The sequence below is a fragment of the Temnothorax nylanderi genome, unplaced genomic scaffold (genome assembly GCF_030848795.1).
Source record: "Temnothorax nylanderi isolate EJ_2023f unplaced genomic scaffold, tnyl_v1.0 TNYL_tig0063_pilon, whole genome shotgun sequence".
Lineage (NCBI taxonomy): Eukaryota > Metazoa > Arthropoda > Insecta > Hymenoptera > Formicidae > Temnothorax > Temnothorax nylanderi.
The window spans coordinates 863,051-883,719 of NW_027249125.1; the positions used below are offsets into that span (position 1 = coordinate 863,051).

At 36.2% G+C, this 20,669-nt stretch overlaps 4 protein-coding genes across 4 annotated transcripts; all 4 read left to right on the forward strand.

Moving 5' to 3' along the window:
* The first annotated feature begins 502 nt into the window (after window positions 1-502).
* On the forward strand, window positions 503-2,708 carry LOC139773526 (uncharacterized). The gene is made up of 2 exons (XM_071708021.1): window positions 503-679; window positions 966-2,708. Exons 1-2 carry the CDS (start codon window positions 503-505, stop codon window positions 2,601-2,603), a joined length of 1,815 nt encoding a protein of 604 aa, XP_071564122.1. The 3' UTR covers window positions 2,604-2,708.
* A 980-nt stretch (window positions 2,709-3,688) lies between these two features.
* Window positions 3,689-6,786, forward strand: LOC139773506 (uncharacterized). The gene is made up of 4 exons (XM_071707967.1): window positions 3,689-3,946; window positions 5,440-5,740; window positions 6,073-6,080; window positions 6,347-6,786. Exons 2-4 carry the CDS (start codon window positions 5,464-5,466, stop codon window positions 6,689-6,691), a joined length of 630 nt encoding a protein of 209 aa, XP_071564068.1. The 5' UTR covers window positions 3,689-3,946; window positions 5,440-5,463; the 3' UTR covers window positions 6,692-6,786.
* Window positions 6,787-7,505: 719 nt separating this feature from the next.
* On the forward strand, window positions 7,506-11,098 carry LOC139773530 (serine protease gd-like). Its single transcript, XM_071708029.1, has 4 exons — window positions 7,506-7,639; window positions 9,023-9,329; window positions 9,819-10,177; window positions 10,718-11,098. Exons 2-4 carry the CDS (start codon window positions 9,047-9,049, stop codon window positions 11,009-11,011), a joined length of 936 nt encoding a protein of 311 aa, XP_071564130.1. The 5' UTR covers window positions 7,506-7,639; window positions 9,023-9,046; the 3' UTR covers window positions 11,012-11,098.
* Window positions 11,026-20,190, forward strand: LOC139773529 (serine protease gd-like). Its single transcript, XM_071708028.1, has 8 exons — window positions 11,026-12,163; window positions 12,794-13,179; window positions 13,384-14,910; window positions 15,583-17,448; window positions 17,708-17,755; window positions 17,834-18,131; window positions 18,478-18,705; window positions 19,253-20,190. The coding sequence occupies exons 1-3, from the start codon at window positions 11,848-11,850 to the stop codon at window positions 13,657-13,659; spliced, it is 978 nt and encodes a 325-aa protein (XP_071564129.1). The 5' UTR covers window positions 11,026-11,847; the 3' UTR covers window positions 13,660-14,910; window positions 15,583-17,448; window positions 17,708-17,755; window positions 17,834-18,131; window positions 18,478-18,705; window positions 19,253-20,190.
* Window positions 20,191-20,669: the final 479 nt, after the last annotated feature.

Sequence of the window (20,669 nt, forward strand, 5' to 3'; positions counted from 1 at the left end):
ATATATATTATAATTCTAGCGCGACTTAAGTTCACCTGTCTAACAGCATGTATAAAAATATTGTTTAAAAATATGCGTATATACTCTTTTTTTCACTATGTAATATTTTGTAAGTCTTAAAAATATTTAAATGTACACACCTTAATAAAAAAAAAGATTTCTTTTAGAAACACGTTTGCTACTCATTTTTGATATATTATAAGTAATAATAAGGCAAGAATGATAAAAAGAAAAAATGTTGAAATCGCAGTTTACAGAAATCTCTTCGTGACAGGATCACGGTTTAATGCTTTCCACGTTCGCAATCAGTAATCACATTAAATCTTTATACCGTTCCCGATCGCGGGAATTCAATTCGCGCTATCAACGTTCGCACCCGCACGCTTTAATAAAAGTTATTTACGATCGCACACGTACACATAGGTTCAAATAATATTTTTATACATACCTTCAACTAGATGCCGTCGACAGTACGATAGAATCAGTTCTCGACACGAAGAATATGTGGCTCCATTGCGGTATACTGATCCACCTATTCGGATTTCTCCTCGCGAAATCGTCCAAATCGTTCGACGATGCCGGGAGACATTCCTCATCTCTGGAGAGAAAATTGACGTTGAAATTAAAAACGGCGGCACGACTAAAGCACAACATCGGGAAAATTCTTCACGAGTTGCCGGTAAGTTTTGTTTTTCCAAAAACCAGAACGTAAGAAGTCATCCTTGCGTGGAAAGAGATCGCGATGCTAAAGATGTATTTTCGAAATAAATTAACAGAACAAATACATATAAGTTTCATTCGTGGTTTCATTTAATCGTGAAGGTTGATGATGCTATGGTCGTATTGATTTCAATAATTTTTATCTAATGTAAATAATGTCGGCTTTTACTATTTTGAGAACTTTAGTTAGGCATACTTCATTCCGGCGCCAGAATTTACGCTCATTCGTTTTTTTATTCTCACAGATACAGAGTTACGAGATGCATCACTCCGTAAAGATCATCGAGGACTACTTGAAAAACGGCGGTTCGCTGCTCGACTGTCTCGACGTCTTACCTTCCGTAACGTACGCGCCTATCGCGGAGCAGATGGACAGTATCCTTGGATCCATGGAAGACCGCTTGCCCGAGTATCTTCTGCCGGCGATATCCTTGATACGGCGATCCCTGTCGGAGGGCCTTCTGAACGCCGACGAGATCTACAGGCCCACATTCGGACCGCCGAAGGCCGACCCATTGGAGAAGATATCTCTGCGAGAGTTGAAGGAAGCGACCTCGGCTCTGACTTATCGCTCGCCTGTCAAGGATGTCAAAGGACCCTGGCCGAAGATTGTCGGCGAGACGGCGACGCTGATCCACGACAAGATCATCCCTCCGCGTTCTGAATTGATTGCGTACATGTTAGCGAATCTGCGTATACCAGACGCGACAACGGAGGTGAGAGAATCGATCGCGCTTCTCGTCGAACATCTAAGATCGCACGGCAAGCACAAATTGGCCGGCTTCAGCATGTCCTCCGATCCGTACGCGCTGGTCGCCAACGCCGTCTCCAGTCTGTCCCTGCAAAATGAGACGCTGATAGCCGCCAACGTGTTACTGCCGTTCTTGCAGAGGCCCTCGGAGTGTCGAGGATCCGCCGAGTTCGCCAGCTTCTTTCAAGACAACACTCTGAATTACACTCTGTTGATATCTCGGGATAGAAAAATCTCTAGTTCGAAAGACGGTATCGAATTTCTTTCCATAATACAGCAAAACAATACGGATGTAGCGGATATCATAGAACAATTATACCCCTTTGAATATGCGTCCCGGAAAGATCTGTTGCTGGCTTTCGTCAGTCATCTCAGGCGTCAGCAGAGTCATCAGGGCGAAGTGTCTAGCGTTGTAGACAGCGTCTACGGTGAGCTAATTCTGAGAAATAACCGGAAGCGTTGGAAACTTCCGAGGAACTCTATTATTGCCGCACCGGTCCTCATCGCGATAGCCAGAAGAGAGAACTTCGTCAAGATTCGAAGACTACTCATGGACGTGGCTGCGGACAGAACAGTCAAGCCGGCAGTCTGGCAAAAGGCACTTGCTTTCGCTTCTTCGGAGGATACCAGTGGGCCGATAAACGCCGTACTGAAAACGCTGAAGGCTCTGCTAGCTTCCGGTTTTCTTCCGTCTGGCGTCCTGTCGATGAATATCGCCGAGCTGATAACCACGTTCGATAACAGACTCAATCAAGAACAGGCCGAGTGCTCCAATCAATTAGAAACATACTTGGGTAATCTTACTCAAGTAGAAATCGAAACCGACAAAAAGAAGGCGATTCAGAACGTCGATGTTAAGGATCTTCTTCAGGTTTTGCCGGGCTTGGACACCTACACTGATGAATACAGAAGCTTGGAGAGCTTTTTGTCACAGACCGGCTTGGAGGCGAAGATAGGACAAGTTGACCTGAATGCCCATCCCACCAGGGGTAGATTGCTAGCGCAATTGTTGCAGATGATAGAGCGCGCCGACAGTGTCGACAATAATTTACGACGTTTGGCCGAGCAGCTTGCCGATAACGTGGCTTACGAGGGGTATGGCGCTGGTGCCTTGTCGTATCGTTCTAGTTAGTTCAATAATGAGCACGGTTTTTTCATTGAGTAAATTTCATATTTGACATTTCCGCCAATATTTCGTCCCGAACATTTTGGTCTATATTTAACGAATTAATTTAGTTGACCGAATTGTGGAACAGTTATTTATCATTAATATATTATTATAGAGGAAAGTCCCCTATTATGAGATAGGTTTCTAATATGAGATAACAGGGTTTCTTTTAAACTATTAGGTCCTATCTGGGCCTATTAGTTTAAAAGAAACCCTGTTATCTCATATTAGGAACCTATCTCATAATAGGGGACTTTCCTCTTCTATTTGTATCGCATGATTCTATCTAATAAATTCTCGGAGAATTTTTTACCTATCGTTTTCCGGTAAAATACAATCAAACTACAACTATGCAATAAAATCAAATAAAAAGTGTTAATAAAATTTTTCCCATTACAGCGATTTAAGAAATAGGTTTAGAACGAATTATTTTGTTAAACTCGAGTCGAGTATAAAGAGAAAAGATATTACAATTATCCTTCAAAATTCTGCGAGCGTTGGAAAATATATAGTTTTATTTTCATTATTTTACTCTTTTTGTTACTTTGTACAAATCGTCTGTATTCAAGTATACACTTAACTCTTTGCAAACAATTTTAATATAAAAATGCAAAAGTATTTTATATTATCTTAATATAAAATTAAAAGTATTATACGCGTTATAATTATGATATAACATAATTTACATATAAACGTGTTTCGAAGCGTTTTAATAGAGAACTGATTAGTCATGAAGATTCGGTGAGAACTAACGTAATTCCAAGGATTAGCATGCTGAATATCTGGCACCGCAACGTTCATTACCGTCTTGTACCATTAAGAAGCACTTTAGAATACTTCGCAAAAATGTCTCAAAGAAATAAATGTCAGAAAAAAGTACGAATAAATACAAAATAAACAAATAAAAATACGTAAAGGAGGTATCAAAATATAACTCGAATATAACGCATAAAGGCATATTCTAACCATTGATAAGAAATGGCAGCATGGTACTCTGATAAAAGAAGCGAAAATAAACAATACTGATATCGCCAGTAAGGAGATGATAATAAAGCGGAATAATAAAGTAAAGGCAGACAGTTATACGCGAGAGTCGCGCTGACTCTCATCAAAGTTTGAAATTCGTTAAATAAAGCGACGATTATACCCACTATAACCGGTTCCACAATTATTGAATAACAATCAAAGTGCAAGATGAATATGTACTTGTAGAATGTGCGAGATATTCCGATTCGTGGGCCGATATGGAATAGTTTCTTTTTAAATGTTATCGAATGGAAACGTAACTAGCAATTCTTCCGAAACATGTAAGTCAAATTGTGAGATTTGTGGCTGGGGTTTGCGTATATTTAAATAAATTATCTGTTTACCGTACAGAGCTGATATCTCTCTGATGAAACCCAATGGGTTTTCCAACAGAGAGCTGTCGAGTTTGTGATAAAGTTAGGTGCACCATTAAAATTTTCAGTTTTATTATCTACTTGGCTGAATACATATATTCACTATCTTTATTTTATATGTTACATCGCTCGGTATTAACATCCACAACTCTCTGGTTATCAATAGAAACAAATTAAGCATTCCTCATTTCAACATGGTTCTACGTAATATAATTACTTTTTCCTAAAGAGTTTTACATGGAAAAATCATTTCTGTTCAAAGTGAATTGTTCAGCGTGATTATTAAATTTGAATCGTTTAATTCTTTTAAAAGATTGGATTTAATTAGACTGATCAACCCCTATCGAACGCAGATTAATCTGAAATATCGTAATCGTTGTTAAAACAGAAATGTTCGTACCAACTTTAAAGTAAATAAGTTACAAAAGCGAAACTGTTATTTCCGCTGACCTCCATATGACGTATTAGACATAAGTGAAGCTTCTCCTTTCAACAGTTTGTATCAGCCCGGATAGCGGATCACGTGTAGAACCGAAGGCGCGCGAAGGTCGGGATTCAATACGAAACGGCAGAACGAAATAAGCGAGCGAAGACGACAGACGTGTGTGACCGGCTCAAAGCCTAATAAAGTATTTGTGTGCTACGTCTACTGAGTGACCACTACACACCTCCACTCCTCCTTCGAACATACACAACACGTAATATAATACAGAAAAATTCGTAACACTTCTTTGAAAATAAAATAATTTTTAATTATAACAAGAGGCTAGAGTAGTCCTCCTCTTTGTCAAATATATCTGTTATAAGACACACTAACTGTGTTACGTTTTATTTGGATGCTGAACTTATTACGTACATAATATTCTATTCATTACTTTTGAGCTTATCTCATCTATGATCTATCAGTTTTCCTGATTTACTTGTTATGAATGGAAATAAATCATTTTGTACTATGTACCGAAATCTTCTCTAACTAATAGATTACATCAAAATTTAATGCACGAGGAGTGGATATACATATAAATATTAATTATGTGTATGTTGATCATATATATAATTAGTTAATATAATTACACGATAGATTTGTAGTAGTTTTAAGTTTTCTTCGAAATAAAATTACTAATTTTTTTTAGTAATTCTTTTACTTACAGTATTATTAATTCTTTTCGTAACTATCAATAAGCTTCTCTCTGGATAGAAAAAATCATGAAGCTATTGTAATTAGCTTCATGGCTAGCGACACAATTTCGAAATAATTGCCATTAATTAAAATGATAAACGTTATAATATTATAACGTTTATCATTTTAATTAATGACAATTATTTCAAAATTGTGTCAGATATTAAGAACAATTCGTAAAAAAATAAGTACACTTAAAAATCATATCCTATTTTGTTAGTTTTGTAACGGAGCCTTACACAAGATGATTAAGATTTTTATTTCGAGCGTGTTGCTGCCGCACCTAGTTTATACTATATTGATAGTACGTAGTACAACTGAGACAATCCGAGAACGCAATACCTATAAAAACGACGAATGCGGTATCACTAGCTACTACACCGATAGCACAAATAATCTGATTGCCAACGGTGAATACGCATTACCAGGCCAGTGGCCGTGGGTGGTTGCACTCAACCTAGATAATCAATTTGGATTTCAGTGTGCTGGTTCCATTTTGACAAACAGACATATTCTAACAGGTATGCTAATAAAAAAAAATCGATATTTCTAGTACTCTCCGCACATTGAACTATATACCTACATTTCTTATCTAAATCTGCTTTTTAAAATTTTTATAGCGAGATTCTTATCTTTACTTATTTATATTGCATAATAAAATAGAATTTATAGCCGCAATTAATCTAAAGATAATCGGGGAATGCGCGCAATTAAGTATCTGACATAATTACCTAAACAGCACACACACAATATGTTCTCAAGATCATCTTTAATACATCTAGAATGTCTTGAAATATTTATAGGAAGTTTTTCATGCGCGCTGTATTATTATGCACAATATTTCATTTATTAGTTTATACAGTTACGTTTCGCTACGTTTACACAGTTATGTACTATTATAAAATTATTATTTGTTGCATAAATTCATGACGAATGGATTTGTCATTGCATGCCTTAAGTTAAAATTAACGAATACGCCAATTGTTTGAAAGTCGATGAGCGCGATCGTCGATCACGAGGTAAAAATGCGTCTTCGAATTAACATGAACACTCTTGCCATAACACAATTTCGCACAATAGCGAAATGCTAACAAAAGACATTGTAGGATTCCATGTTATCGTCGTAGAATTGTACGAATAATGAAGATCCGACTTTGTTGCGCAAATTGCAGGAGACCTGCACGAGACTCTGGAGTGACCAGATAGCCGCGGAGTTCTACGATTTATCGAACCGTAATACTTTCTGCGCTGGTTGCCTAGGCGAGAGCGGTCCTTGCTACGATGCCTACGGAAGCGTCGGAAGCGGGCTGGTGCTTTTCAACAATTCCACGGGTCGTTATCACTTGCTCGGCGTCAAGTCGGAATTCTATGACGATATATTTCATATTACGTCTATTAACTTGAAGTACAGCGTCTATGTTGACGTGGCACAATACTTATCCTGGATTGAAGAACAGATTTCCACTACATAAAACGCTGGTCTCTCGCCGCAAAACGCAAAATGTGCTAGACGACAAGTTTAAAAAAGAGAAAAAAGACAAATTTAAATAAATTCTTACGTGACAGTGACGTTTTGGGTAGCTAACTCATCAGACTTGCATCAGCGGATTCCTCAATTTTCTTCCTTCTCGCAAAATCATCCAAGAAAAAAAAATAATCCAGGCATATTTATCTTCTATTTTCTTCATTGCGTTCATCTACGATGATTTGCGTGCTGTCTTATAAATTAAAGACATGACTAAAATTGTGATTACCTTGACTCCCGATACTCCAATATTACTTTATTTGAACGCGTCTTCAAAGACATAAACGTGTTTCGAAGCGTTTTAATAGAGAACTGGTTAGTCTCATGAAGATTCGGTGAATACGAGCGTAATTCCAAGGATTAGCATGCTGAATATCCTGCACCGTAGCGTTCATTTCCGTCTTGTACCGTCAAGAAGCATTTTAGAATACTTCACAAAAGTGTCTCAAAAAAATAAATGTCAGAAAAACAGTGCGAATAAATACAAAATAAATAAATATAAATACGTAAAGGAGGTATCGAAATATAACTCGAAACGCATGAAGGCATATTCTAACTATTGATAAGAAATGGCACAGTATGGGTACTCTGATAAAAGAAGCGAAATTAAACAATACCGATATCGCCAGTAAGAAGATAAAAAAGCGGAATAATAAAGTAAAAGCAGACAGTTATAAGTGAGAGTTGCGCTGACTCTCATCAAAGTTTGAAATTCGTTAAATAAAGTGACGATTATACTCGCTATAACCGGTCTCACAATGATTGAATAATTAAGGTGCAAGATAAATATGTACTTGTAGAATGTGCGAGATATTCCGATTCGTGGACCGATATAAAATAGTTTCTTTTTAAATGTTATCGAATGGAAACGTAACTAACAATTCTTCCGAAACATGTAAGTCCAATTGTGAGATTTGTGGCTGGGGTTTGCGTATATTTAAATAAATTATTTATTTATACCGTACAGAGCTGATATCTCTCTGATGAAACCTAATAGGTTTTCCAACAGAGAGCTGTCGAGTTTGTGATAAAGTTAGGTGCACCATTAAAATTTTCAGTTTTATTATCTACTTGACTGAATACAAATTAAGCATTCCTTATTTCAACTTTATTTTATATGTTACATCGCTCGGTATTAACATCCACAACTCTCTGGTTATCAATAGAATACAAATTAAGCATTCCTTATTTCAACATGGTTCTACGTAATATAATTACTTTTCCTAAAGAGTTTTACATAAAAAAATCATTTCTGCTCAAAGTGAATTGTTCAGCGAGATTATTAAATTTGAATCGTTTAATTCTTTTAAAAGATTGGATTTAATTAGACTAATCAACCCCTATCGAACGCAGATTAATCTGAAATATCGTAATCGTTGTTAAAACAGAAATGTTCGTACCAACTGGAAAGTAAATAAAAAGTTACAAAAACGAAACTGTTATCTCCGCTGACCTCCATATGACGTATTAGACATATGTGAAGCTTCTTCTTTCGACAGTTTGTATCGATAGCATTCCCACATCTATTAAAATTCTTAATGTTGCGCGCTGAAAACTTGAAAAATTGCAAACTTAATATAATACAGAAAAATTCGTAACACTTTTTAGAAAATAAAATAATTTTTATTTTAACAAGAGGCTAGAGTAGTTCTCCTGTTCGTCAAATATATCTGTTATAAGACACACTAACTGTATTACGTTTTATTTGGATGCTGAATTTATTACGTACATAATATTCTATTCATTACTTTTGAGCTTATCTCATCTATGATCTATCAGTTTTCCTGATTTACTTGTTATGAATGGAAATAAATCATTTCGTATTGTACTATGTACCGAAATCTTCTCTAACTAATAGATTACATCAAAATTTAATGCACGAGGAGTGGATATACATATAAATATTAATTATGTGTATGTTGATCATATATATAATTAATTAATATAATTACACGATAGATTTGTAGTAGATTTAAGTTTTCTTCGAAATAAAACTACTAATTTTTTTTAGTAATTCTTTTACTTACAATATTATTAATTCTTTTTGTAACGATCAATAAGCTTCTCTCTGGATAGAAAAAATCTATGAAGCTATTGTAATTGGCTTCATGGCTAGCGACACAACTTCGAAATAATTACCATTAATTAAAATGATAAACGTTATAATATTATAACGTTTATCATTTTAATTAATGGCAATTATTTCGAAATTGTGTCAGATATTAAGAACAATTCGTAAAAATTAAGTACACTTAGAAATCATATCGTATTTTTTTAGTTTTGTAACAGAGCCTTACACAAGATGATTAAGATTTTTATCTTGAGCGTGTTGCTGCCGGACCTAGTTTATACCATAGTACGTAGTACAACTGAGACAATCCAAGAACGCAATACCAATAACAACAACGAATGCGGTATTACTAGCTACTACACTGAGAGCACAAATAGTCTGATTCCCAACGGTGAATATGCATTACCAGGCCAGTGGCCGTGGGTGGTTGCACTCAACCGCCCACTCAACCTAAATAATAAATATAGATTTCAGTGTACTGGTTCCATTTTGACAAACAGACATATTCTAACAGGTATGCTAATTTAAAAAATTCGATATTTCTAATACTCTCCGCACATTGAACCATATACCTACATTTCTTATCTAAATCTGCTTCCTTAAATTTTTATAGCGAGATTCTTATCTTTACCTATTTATATTACATAATAAAATAGGATTCATAGCCACAATTAATCTGAAGATAATCGGGGAATGTGCGCAATGAAGTATCTGAGATAATTACCTGAACAGCACACACACAATACGTTGTTAAGATCATCCTTAATACATCCAGAATGTCTTGAAATATTTATAGGAAGTTTTTCTGCTCGCTGTGTTATTATAAATATTTCATATGTATACATGATTATTTTCTGTAAAATATTAATTTCAGATATTTAATTTAACTTGAGAGTATCACATATATGATATATAATACGGGAAAAGTATACAGAATGTCACTGGATAAAGAGTACAGATATTATTAGAAAGTGTATTTCACGCATGTATTTTCTTTTTATAGCGGCGACATGTTTGGAGTTAAACACTAAATATAACGATATCATGAAGGTGGCTTTGGGACAATTTAACCTCCGGCACGGTAGTAGGGTAGTGGGAACCGTGAATCGGAAGGTCGAGTCTTACAAGATTCATCCCAATGCGAACTGGCGCACCGGTGACTCCGATCTGGCGATTTTGATTCTCAGTATGCCAGTCGAGTTTAGTCCTTTCATCAGACCTATTTGCCTGTGGTCCGGTTCAACCGATATTGAAAATGTCGTCGATAGAACAGGATATGTCGTGGGATGGGCCTCCAACGAGACAATTACTGATGTACTAGTCTCCGAACCACGGATGCTGAAGATGCCTATAGTGAATCAGGTAAGCACCTTCGAGAGCCGGATTTTCGCTTTCATTGATCAATCAGTATACGAATTAAGTTCCATTTCCAAGCAAGATTTTCTAAAAACAAAACGTTCTAAACGTGGGATACCTTGATAACAAATCCGATATTTATATCGCAAAAGGAAAATGCTTAAAGATTTATACATCATTAATGCCATATTCTATGCATTTATTAGTTTCACTACGTTTATACAATTACGTTTCGCTTATACGTTTACACAGTTATGTGCTATTGTAAAATTATTATTTGTTGCATAAATTCATAACAAATTGATTTGTTATTGCATGCCTTAAGTTAAAATTATCGAATATGCCAATTGTTTGGAAGTCGCGTTTGATGAGCGCGATCGTCGATCACGTAGTAAAGATACGCCTTTAAATTTTCGAACGCTCTTGACATAACGTATAATTCGGTACTATCTCGAGATGTTAACGAAAAACATTAACGGATGCGCTGTCGTTGGAGAACCAAATTGAGCAAATGATGAAGATCCGATTTTGTTGCGCAAATTACAGACCTGTCTCCGAAGCCATGACAACCACAGCTCACTTACCATTTTTACGGAGGGCACCTTCTGCGGCTACATCGGCTCCCTCGGTTTGTCAGGCGAGACTAATCCTTGCTACGGTGACATCGGGAGCGGGCTGGTGCTTTTCGACAATTCCACGGGTCGTTATCAGTTGCGCGGTATTCTTTCGCAGTTCAATTTGCATCGAAATAGAGATTGGTGCGGTGTTGGGAAGTACATTAACTACGTTGATATGGCCAACAATACACTCTGGATTCAACAACAGATTTCCACCACGTAACGCTAGTTTCTCGCTGCAAAACGCAAAAATGTGTTAGTTAATAAGTTTAAGAAATAAGAGACGAAGAAGAAAAGTTAAAAAAAATTATTACATGACAGTGATTCTTCGGACAGTCAACTCATGGGACATGCATCAGCGGATTCCCCAATTTTGTTCCTTCCCGCGAAATCATCCAAGAGAAGAAAATAATACAGGCATACTTATCTTCTATTTTCTTCATTATGTTCATCTAGGAACGTCTTGCCTTATAAACTAAACGACATGTTTCGACTCATGATCCCTTTGACTCTCGGTACCTTATACTACTGCACTATTCGAATGCGTCTTCAACATGAAATCTATGTTTCGAAGCATATCGATAGAGAACTGATCATCAGTTTTATAAAGATTTAGTGAATGTAAGAACGTTTAGCATATTAAATATCTGGAGCCAGTCACCGCGTAAAACTCCGTTTTAAAATATTAAGAAGTACATTAGAATCCTTTGCAAGAGAGATTCAAAGAAATAAGTGTTAAGAAAAAATAAATACAAATAAATAATATATAAATAAGCAAGAATACGTAAATGAGGAGATATCAATGTATATACATTCTGGCAATTGATAAGAAGTGGCAGTATGTTACTGATAAAAGACCCAAAAATAAGCAATACTGATATCGACAGTAAGGAGAAGTAATAAAGCGGAATAAAGTGAAGGCAGACAGTTGTACGAGAGAGTCGCGTTGATTCTCATCGGAGTTTGAAATTCGTTAAATACAGTGATAATTATACCCGCTTCAACTGGTTCAGAAATCATACTGTATTTTGTTAGTTTTGTAACAGATCCTCACACAAGATGATTAAGATTTCTATTTTAATTGTGTTGCTGCCGCACCTAGTTTATACCATAGTACGTGGTACAACTGAGATAATCCAAGAAAGCAATACTAATAGCAATAATAATAATAATAACAATTACAAATGCGGTATCACTAGCTACTACACCGATAGCACAAATAGTCTAATTGCCAACGGTGAATACGCATTACCAGGCCAGTGGCCGTGGGTGGCTGTAGTCATCATAGACTTCACGTCAATGATGTATTACCTTCCTGAGTATGGATTATTCCTGTGTTCTGGTTCCGTTTTGACAAACAGACATATTCTAACAGGTATGCTAATAAAAAAAATTAAATATTTCTAATACTCTCCTTATATTGAATTATATGAACTTCTTATCTGTACCTGCTTCCTTAAATTTTTATAGTAAGATTCTTTATCTTTATCTATTTATATTGCATAATATAATAGGATCCCATAAATTTACACAATTTATCTGAAAATAATTGGGGCATGCGCAATGAAGTATCTGAGATAATTGACCTGTTCGTTTTCGCTGCACTTCTGAACTAGTACAATAAGTTAAAATGAAAGAAAATATATTTGTTTTATTCTAACTTATTGCACTATGCTGCACTAGTTCGGAAGTGCAGCGAAAACGAACAGATCTAAATACATAAATAACACACACAATACGCTCTCAAGATCATCCTTAATACATCCAAAATGTCTTGAAATATTTATAGGAAGTTCTTCATACGCGCTGTGTTATTATAAATATTTCATATACGTACCTACATGATTATTTTCTATAATATTAATTTCAGATATTTAATTTCACTTGAGAGTATCACATATATGATACTCACATATAATAATACGGAAAGGTTTACAGAATGTATCTGAATAAAGAGTGCGGATTATTAGAAATTGTATTTCACGTACCTATTTTCTTTTTATAGGGAGCACTTGTTTGCAAACGCATGGAATTGGCGGCGCTAAAAATACCAACCATAAAAAATTCAGTATTATTCCCCACAACCTGAAGGTGGCTTTGGGACAATTTAAACTCCGCCGATTTAAAAACGGTCATAATTATATAATGGGAACCGTGAATCGGAAGGTCAAGTATATAACGTACGATTCCGATCTGGCAATTTTGATTCTTAGGACGCCAGTCGAGTTCAGTCCTTTCATTAGACCTATTTGCCTATGGTCCGGTTTAACCGATCTTGAAAATGTCGTCGATAGAACAGGATTTGTCGTGGGATGGGCCTTTAACGAGTCAAATTTTCGTGATATACTAGTCCCCGAACCACGAATGCTGAGGATACCGATAGTAAATCAGGTAAGCATTGCACCTTCGAGAGAGCCGGATTTTCACTTTTCATCGATCAATATACTAATTAAATTCCAATTCCAAGCGAGGTTTTAGAAACAAAGCGTTCCAAATGTAGGATACCTTGTCGACAACAAATCCGATATTTATTTCGTGAAAAGAAAATGCTTAAAAATTTTTACATTGCTTAATGATGGCGCATTCAAATTACAGGTGACCTGCCTCCGGAATCAACAGGTTTTCCACACTTACACCTCGGAGCGCACCTTTTGCGCCGGTTTGCTAGGCGAGAGCGGTCCTTGCTACGGTGACCACGGGAGCGGGCTGGTGCTTTTCAACAATTCCACGGGTCGTTATCACTTGCGCGGCGTCATGTCGGAATTCCTTTATCACAATTTAGGTTCTACGTGCAATGGCTCTAAGTACAGCGTCTATGTTGACGTGGCTCAATACTTATCCTGGATTGATGAACTGATTTCCACTATGTAAAACGCTGGTCTCTCGCCGCAAAACGCAAAATGTGCTAGACGACAAGTTTAAAAAATAAGAGAGAAAAAAGACGAATTTAAATAAATTCTTACTTGACAGTGACGTTTTGGGTAGCTAACTCATCAGACTTGCCTCAGTGGATTCCCCAATTTTCTCGCAAAATTATCCAAGAGAAGAAGATGCTCGAGGCACACTTGGTCTTTTATTTTTTTCATTGCGTTCATATAGGATAATTTGCATGCTGCCTTTTAAAGTAAATGACATGGCTTGATTCATGATTACTTTTACTTCCACTGCTGCATCAATCAAATATGCGTCTTTAAAATGAAATCTATAAACGTGTTTCAAAGCGTGTCGATAGAGAATTAGTCTTATGAAGAATTAATGAAACAGTAGGAACGTAATTCCAAGAATTACCATACTGAATATCCAGAACCAGTTACTGATGCGTTAAATTCGTTTTAAAATATTAAAAGAAGTACTTTAGAATGCTTCGCAAGAGTGTCTCAAAGAAATAAGTGTCAGAAAAAATATGTATGAATAAGTAATATTGTAAATAAATAAGTAAGAATACGTAAACGAGAAGATATTGAAGTACAACTCAAAACGCCTGAAGTACATTCTAGCGATCTGATAAAAAATGGCAGTACCGATGATCATCATACTGATACGTGAAGTATGACGTATATTCACCGTACCATTACCGTGGAAGTATCTTGTTATCTGGATCCTTCGTTTCTGTTATCAGAGTACGATACTGCCATTTTTTATCAATCACTGATATCGACAGTAAGGAGATGTAATAAAGCGAAATAATAAAGTAAAGGCAGACAGTTATACGCGAGAGTCGCGCTGACTCTGATCAAAGTTTGAAATTCGTTAAATAAAGTGACGATTATACCCGCTACAACAGGTTCAGAAATCATACTGTAATTTGTTAGTTTTGTAACAGAGCTTTATACAAGATGATTAAGATTTATATTTTAATCGTGTTGCTGCCGCACCTAGTTTATACCATAGTACGTGGTACAACTGGGATATCCCAAGAACGCAATACTAATAGCAATAATAATATTAACAACGACGAATGCGGTATCACTAGCTACTACACCGATAGCACAAATAGTCTGATTCCCAACGGTGAATATGCATTACCAGGCCAGTGGCCGTGGGTGGTTGCACTCAACGTAAATAATAAAAGTAGATTTGAGTGTACTGGTTCCATTTTGACAAACAGACATATTCTAACAGGTATGCTAATAAAGAAAAATTTGATATTTCTAATACTCTCCGCACATTGAACCATATACCTACATTTCTTATCTAAATCTGCTTTCTTAAATTTTTATAGCGAGATTCTTATCTTTACCTATTTATATTGCATAATAAAATAGGATTTATAGCCACAATTAATCTCAAGATAATCGAGGATTGTGCGCAATGAAGTATCTGAGATAATTACTTAAACAGCACACACACAATACGTTCGCAAGATCATCCTTAATACATCCAGAATGTCTTGAAATATTTATAGGTAGTTTTTCATGCGCGCTGTGTTATTATAAATATTTCATATGTATACATGATTATTTTTTGTAAAATATTAATTTCAGATATTTAATTTAACTTGAGAGTATCACATATATGATATATAATACGGGAAAAGTATACAGAATGTCACTGGATAAAGAGTGCAGATATTATTAGAAGTTGTATTTCATGCATGTATTTTCTTTTTATAGCGGCGAATTGTTTCAATTTATACGTTAAAAACCGGTTTATCATAAAGGTGGCTTTGGGACAATTTAATCTCCGCGGTAGAAGGGTAGTGGGAACCGTGAATCGGAAGGTCGCGAGCTACAATTTCCATCCCGATAATGACGGGGATAGCGGTGACTCCGATCTGGCGATTTTGATTCTCAGGACGCCAGTCAAGTTCAGTCCTTTCATCAGGCCTATTTGCCTGTGGTCCGATTCAACCGATCTTGAAAATGTCGTCGATAGAACAGGATATGTCGTGGGATGGGCCTTAAAGGAGTACATATTTAGTCAAATGCTAGTCTCCGAACCACGGATGCTGAGGATACCGATAATGAATCAGGTAAGCACCTTCGAGAGAGCCGGATTTTCGTTTTCATTGATAAATCAATATATGAATTAAGTTCCAATTCCAAGCAAGGTTTTCTAAAAGCAAAACGTTCCAAACGTGGGGTACCTTGTTAATAACAAATCCGACATTTATATCGCAGAATATGCTTAAAAATTGTTAAATTGTTAATGTCATGCACAATATTTCATTTATTAGTTTATACAGTTACGTTTCGCTACGTTTACACAGTTATGTACTATTATAAAATTATTATTTGTTGCATAAATTCATGACGAATGGATTTGTCATTGCATGCCTTAAGTTAAAATTAACGAATACGCCAATTGTTTGAAAGTCGATGAGCGCGATCGTCGATCACGAGGTAAAAATACGTCTTCGAATTTACGTGTACACTCTTGCCATAACACAATTCCGCACAATAGCGAGATGCTAACAGAAAACGTTGACGGATTCCGCGTTGTCATCGTAGAATTGTACGAATGATGAAGATCCGACTTTGTTGCGCAAATTGCAGGAGGACTGTCGCCGGATTGATCTGAGGTTCGGCGGTGTCACCTACTCGGACCGTACTTTCTGCGGCGGTTTGCCAGGCGAGAGCGATTTTTAGGCGAGAGCGGTCCTTGCTACGGTGACGGCGGGAGCGAGCTGGTGCTTTTCAACAATTCCACGGGCCGTTATCACTTGCGCGGCGTCCTGTCGGAATTCATTGATCGGCATTCATCTTATTCGTGCATTGTCAGCAAGTACACCGTCTACGTTGACGTGGCTAAATACTTACCCTGGATTCAACAACAGATTTCCATCACGTAACTCTAGTTTCTCGCCGCACAATGCAAAATGTGCTAGACGACAAGTTTAAAAAAAAGAGAAAAGAGACAAATTTAAATACATTCTTACGTAACAGCGACGTTTTGGGTAGCTAACTCATCAGACTTATCTTCTATTTTCTTCATTGCGTTCATCTAGGATGATTTGCGTGCTATCTTATAAATTAAAGACATGACTCAAATTGTGATCACCTTGAACGCGTCTTCAAAGATATAAACGTGTTTCGAAGCGTTTTAATAGAGAACTGGTTAGTCTCATGAAAATTCGGTGAATACGAGCGTAATTCTAAGGATTAGCATGCTGAATATTCTGCACCGTAGCGTTCATTTCCGTCTTGTACCATCAAGAAGCATTTTAGAATACTTCACAAAAGTGTCTCAAAAAAATAAATGTCAGAAAAAAGTACGAATAAATACAAAATAAATAAATAAGGATACGTAAAGGAGGTATCGAAATATAACTCGAAACGCATGAAGGCATATTCCAACCATTGATAAGAAATGGCAGTATGGTATTCTGATAAAAGAAGCGAAAATAATAAACAATACCGATATCGCCAGTAAGGAGATATAATAAAGCGGAATAATAAAGTAAAGGCAGACAGTTATACGCGAGAGTCGCGCTGACTCTGATCAAAGTTTGAAATTCGTTAAATAAAGCGACGATTATACCCGCTATAATGGGGGGCGCGACATCTCCACGGCCGGTCTCACAATGATTGAATAATCAAGGTGCAAGATAAATATGTACTTGTAGAATGTGCGAGATATTCCGATTCGTGGGCCGATATGGAATAGTTTCTTTTTAAATGTTATCGAATGGAAACGTAACTAGCAATTCTTCCGAAACATGTAAGTCAAATTGTGAGATTTGTGGCTGGGGTTTGCGTATATTTAAATAAATTATCTGTTTACCGTACAGAGCTGATATCTCTCTGATGAAACCCAATGGGTTTTCCAACAGAGAGCTGTCGAGTTTGTGATAAAGTTAGGTGCACCATTAAAATTTTCAGTTTTGTTATCTACTTGACTGAATACATATATTCACTATCTTTATTTTATATGTTACATCGCTCGTTATTAACATCCACAACTCTCTGTTTATCAATAGAAACAATTTGAGCATTCCTTATCTCATTCAGTCTCAACATGGATCTACGTAATATATTTTCTTTTTCCTTTGAATAGTTTTACATAAAAATTAAGTACACTTAGAAATTATACCGTATTTTGTTAGTTTTGTAATAGAGCCTCACACAAGATGATTAAGATTTCTATTTTGAGCGTGTTGCTGCCGGACCTAGTTTATACCATAGTACGTAGTACAACTGAGATAATCCCAGAACGCAATACCAATAACAATAATAACAACGACGAATGCGGTATCACTAGCTACTACACCGATAGCACAAATAGTCTGATTCCCAACGGTGAATATGCATTACCAGGCCAGTGGCCGTGGGTGGTTGCAATCAGCGTAGATAATAAATTTGAGTGTACTGGTTCCATTTTGACAAACAGACATATTCTAACAGGTATGCTAATAAAAAAAAATCGATATTTCTAATACTCTCCGCACATTAAACCATATACTTACATTTCTTATCTAAATCTGCTTCCTTAAATTTTTATAGCAAGATTCTTATTTTTACCTATTTATATTGCATAATAAAATAGGATTTATATGCCTAAAATAGGAATGCGCGCAACGAAATATCTGAGATAATTACCTAAACAGCACATACACAATACGTTCTCAAAATCATCCTTAATACATCCAGAATGTCTTGAAATATTTATAGGAAGTTTTTCATGGGCGCTGTGTTATTATAAATATTTCATGTGTATACATGATTATTTTCTGTAATATATTAATTTCAGATATTTAATTGAACTTGAGAGTATCACATATATGATATATAATACGGGAAAAGTATACAGAATGTCACTGGATAAAGAGTGCAGATATTATTAGAAATTGTATTTCACGCATGTATTGAAAATGTCGTCGATAGAACAGGATATGTCGTGGGATGGGCCTCCAACGAGACAATTTCTGATGTACTAGTCTCCGAACCACGGATGCTGAGGATGCCGATAGTGAGTCAGGTAAGCACCTTTGAGAGAGCCAGATTTTCACTTTTCATTGATCAATCAATATACTAATTAAGTTCCATTTCCAAGCGAGATTTTCTAAAAACAAAACGTTCCAAACGTAGGATACCTCTGCTTGATAACAAATCCGATATTTATATCGCAAAAGGAAAATGCTTAAAGATTTTTACATCGTTAATGCCATACACGATATTCTATGTATTTATTAGTTTCACTATTACATTTATACAATTATATTTCGCTACGTTTACATAGTTATATGCTATTGTAAAATTATTATTTGTTGCATAAATTTATGACAAATGGATTTGTCAATGCATGCCTTAAGTTAAAATTAACGAATATGCCAATTGTTTGGAAGTCGATGAGTGCGATCGTCGATCACGAGGTAAAAATACGTCTTCGAATTTACGTGTACACTCTTGCCATAACACAATTCCGCACAATAGCGAGATGCTAACAGAAAACGTTGACGGATTCCGCGTTGTCATCGTAGAATTGTACGAATGATGAAGATCCGACTTTGTTGCGCAAATTGCAGGAGGACTGTCGCCGGATTGATCTGAGGTTCGGCGGTGTCACCTACTCGGACCGTACTTTCTGCGGCGGTTTGCCAGGCGAGAGCGATTCTTTAGGCGAGAGCGGTCCTTGCTACGGTGACGGCGGGAGCGGGCTGGTGCTTTTCAACAATTCCACGGGCCGTTATCACTTGCGCGGCGTCCTGTCGGAATTCATTGATCGGCATTCATCTTATTTGTGCAATTTCAGCAAATACTCCGTCTACGTGGACGTGGCTAAATACTTACCCTGGATTCGACAACAGATTTCCATCACGTAACGCTGGTCTCTCGCCGCAAAACGCAAAATGTGCTAGACGACAAGTTTAAAAAAAAGAAAAGAGACAAATTTAAATAAATTCTTACGTGACAGTCACGTTTTGTGTAGCTAAGTTAACAGACTTGCATCAGTGGATTCCCCAATTTTGTTCCTTCCCGCGAAATCATCCAAGTCTTTGACTCTCGGTACCTTACTACTGCACTATTCAAATACGTATTCAACATGAAATCTATGTTTCGAAGCATATCGATAGAGAACTGATCATCAGTTTTATAAAGATTTGGGGAACGTAAGAACGTAATTTCAAGAATTAGCATATTAAATATCTGGAGTCAATCGCCGCGTAAAACTCCGTTTTAAAATATTAAGAAGTACATTAGAATTCTTTGCAAAAGAGATTCAAAGAAATAAGTGTCAGGAAAAAATAAATACAAATAAATAATATATAAATAAGCAAGAATACGTAAACGAGGAGATATCGATGTATAACTCAGAACGCCTAAAGTACATACATTCTGGCAATTGATAAGAAGTGGCAGTATGTTACTGATAAAAGATGCGAAAATAAACAATACTGATATCGACAGTAAGAAAATGTAATAAAGCGGAAGGAATAAAGTGAAGGCAGACAGTTATACGAGAGTATTACATTGATTCTTATCAGAGTTAAAATTCGCTAAATAAAGTGATGATTATACCCGCTACAACCGGTTCAGAAATCATACTGTAATTTGTTAGTTTTGTAACAGAGCTTTATACAAAATGATTAAGATTTTTATTTTAATCGTGTTGCTGCCGCACCTAGTTTATACCATAGTACGTAGTACAACTAGGATAACCCAAGAACGCAATACTAATAGAAATAACAATAATAATAATAATAATAATAATAACAACGACAAATGCGGTATCACTAGCTACTATACCGATAGCACAAATAGTCTGATTCCTAACGGTGAATACGCATTACCAGGCCAATGGCCGTGGGTGGCTGCACTCTTGGTTGGTGAATATGGATTCCTGTGTGGTGGTTCCATTTTGACAACTAGACATATTCTAACAGGTATGCTAATAAAAAAAATAAATATTTCTAATACTCTTCGAATATTTCTAATATATAT

Excerpts from the sequence above, each read along its gene's own strand:
- LOC139773530 (XM_071708029.1), top strand. The coding sequence starts at position 9,047 with ATGATTAAGATTTTTATCTTGAGCGTGTTGCTGCCGGACCTAGTTTAT. Across the intron at positions 9,330-9,818 it reads AAACAGACATATTCTAACAG|CGGCGACATGTTTGGAGTTA; the intron begins GTATGCTAATTT and ends TTCTTTTTATAG. Across the intron at positions 10,178-10,717 it reads AGATGCCTATAGTGAATCAG|ACCTGTCTCCGAAGCCATGA; the intron begins GTAAGCACCTTC and ends CGCAAATTACAG.
- LOC139773506 (XM_071707967.1), top strand. The coding sequence starts at position 5,464 with ATGATTAAGATTTTTATTTCGAGCGTGTTGCTGCCGCACCTAGTTTAT.
- LOC139773526 (XM_071708021.1), top strand. The coding sequence starts at position 503 with ATGTGGCTCCATTGCGGTATACTGATCCACCTATTCGGATTTCTCCTC. Across the intron at positions 680-965 it reads AAATTCTTCACGAGTTGCCG|ATACAGAGTTACGAGATGCA; the intron begins GTAAGTTTTGTT and ends TTATTCTCACAG.
- LOC139773529 (XM_071708028.1), top strand. The coding sequence starts at position 11,848 with ATGATTAAGATTTCTATTTTAATTGTGTTGCTGCCGCACCTAGTTTAT. Across the intron at positions 12,164-12,793 it reads AAACAGACATATTCTAACAG|GGAGCACTTGTTTGCAAACG; the intron begins GTATGCTAATAA and ends TTCTTTTTATAG. Across the intron at positions 13,180-13,383 it reads GGATACCGATAGTAAATCAG|GTGACCTGCCTCCGGAATCA; the intron begins GTAAGCATTGCA and ends TTCAAATTACAG.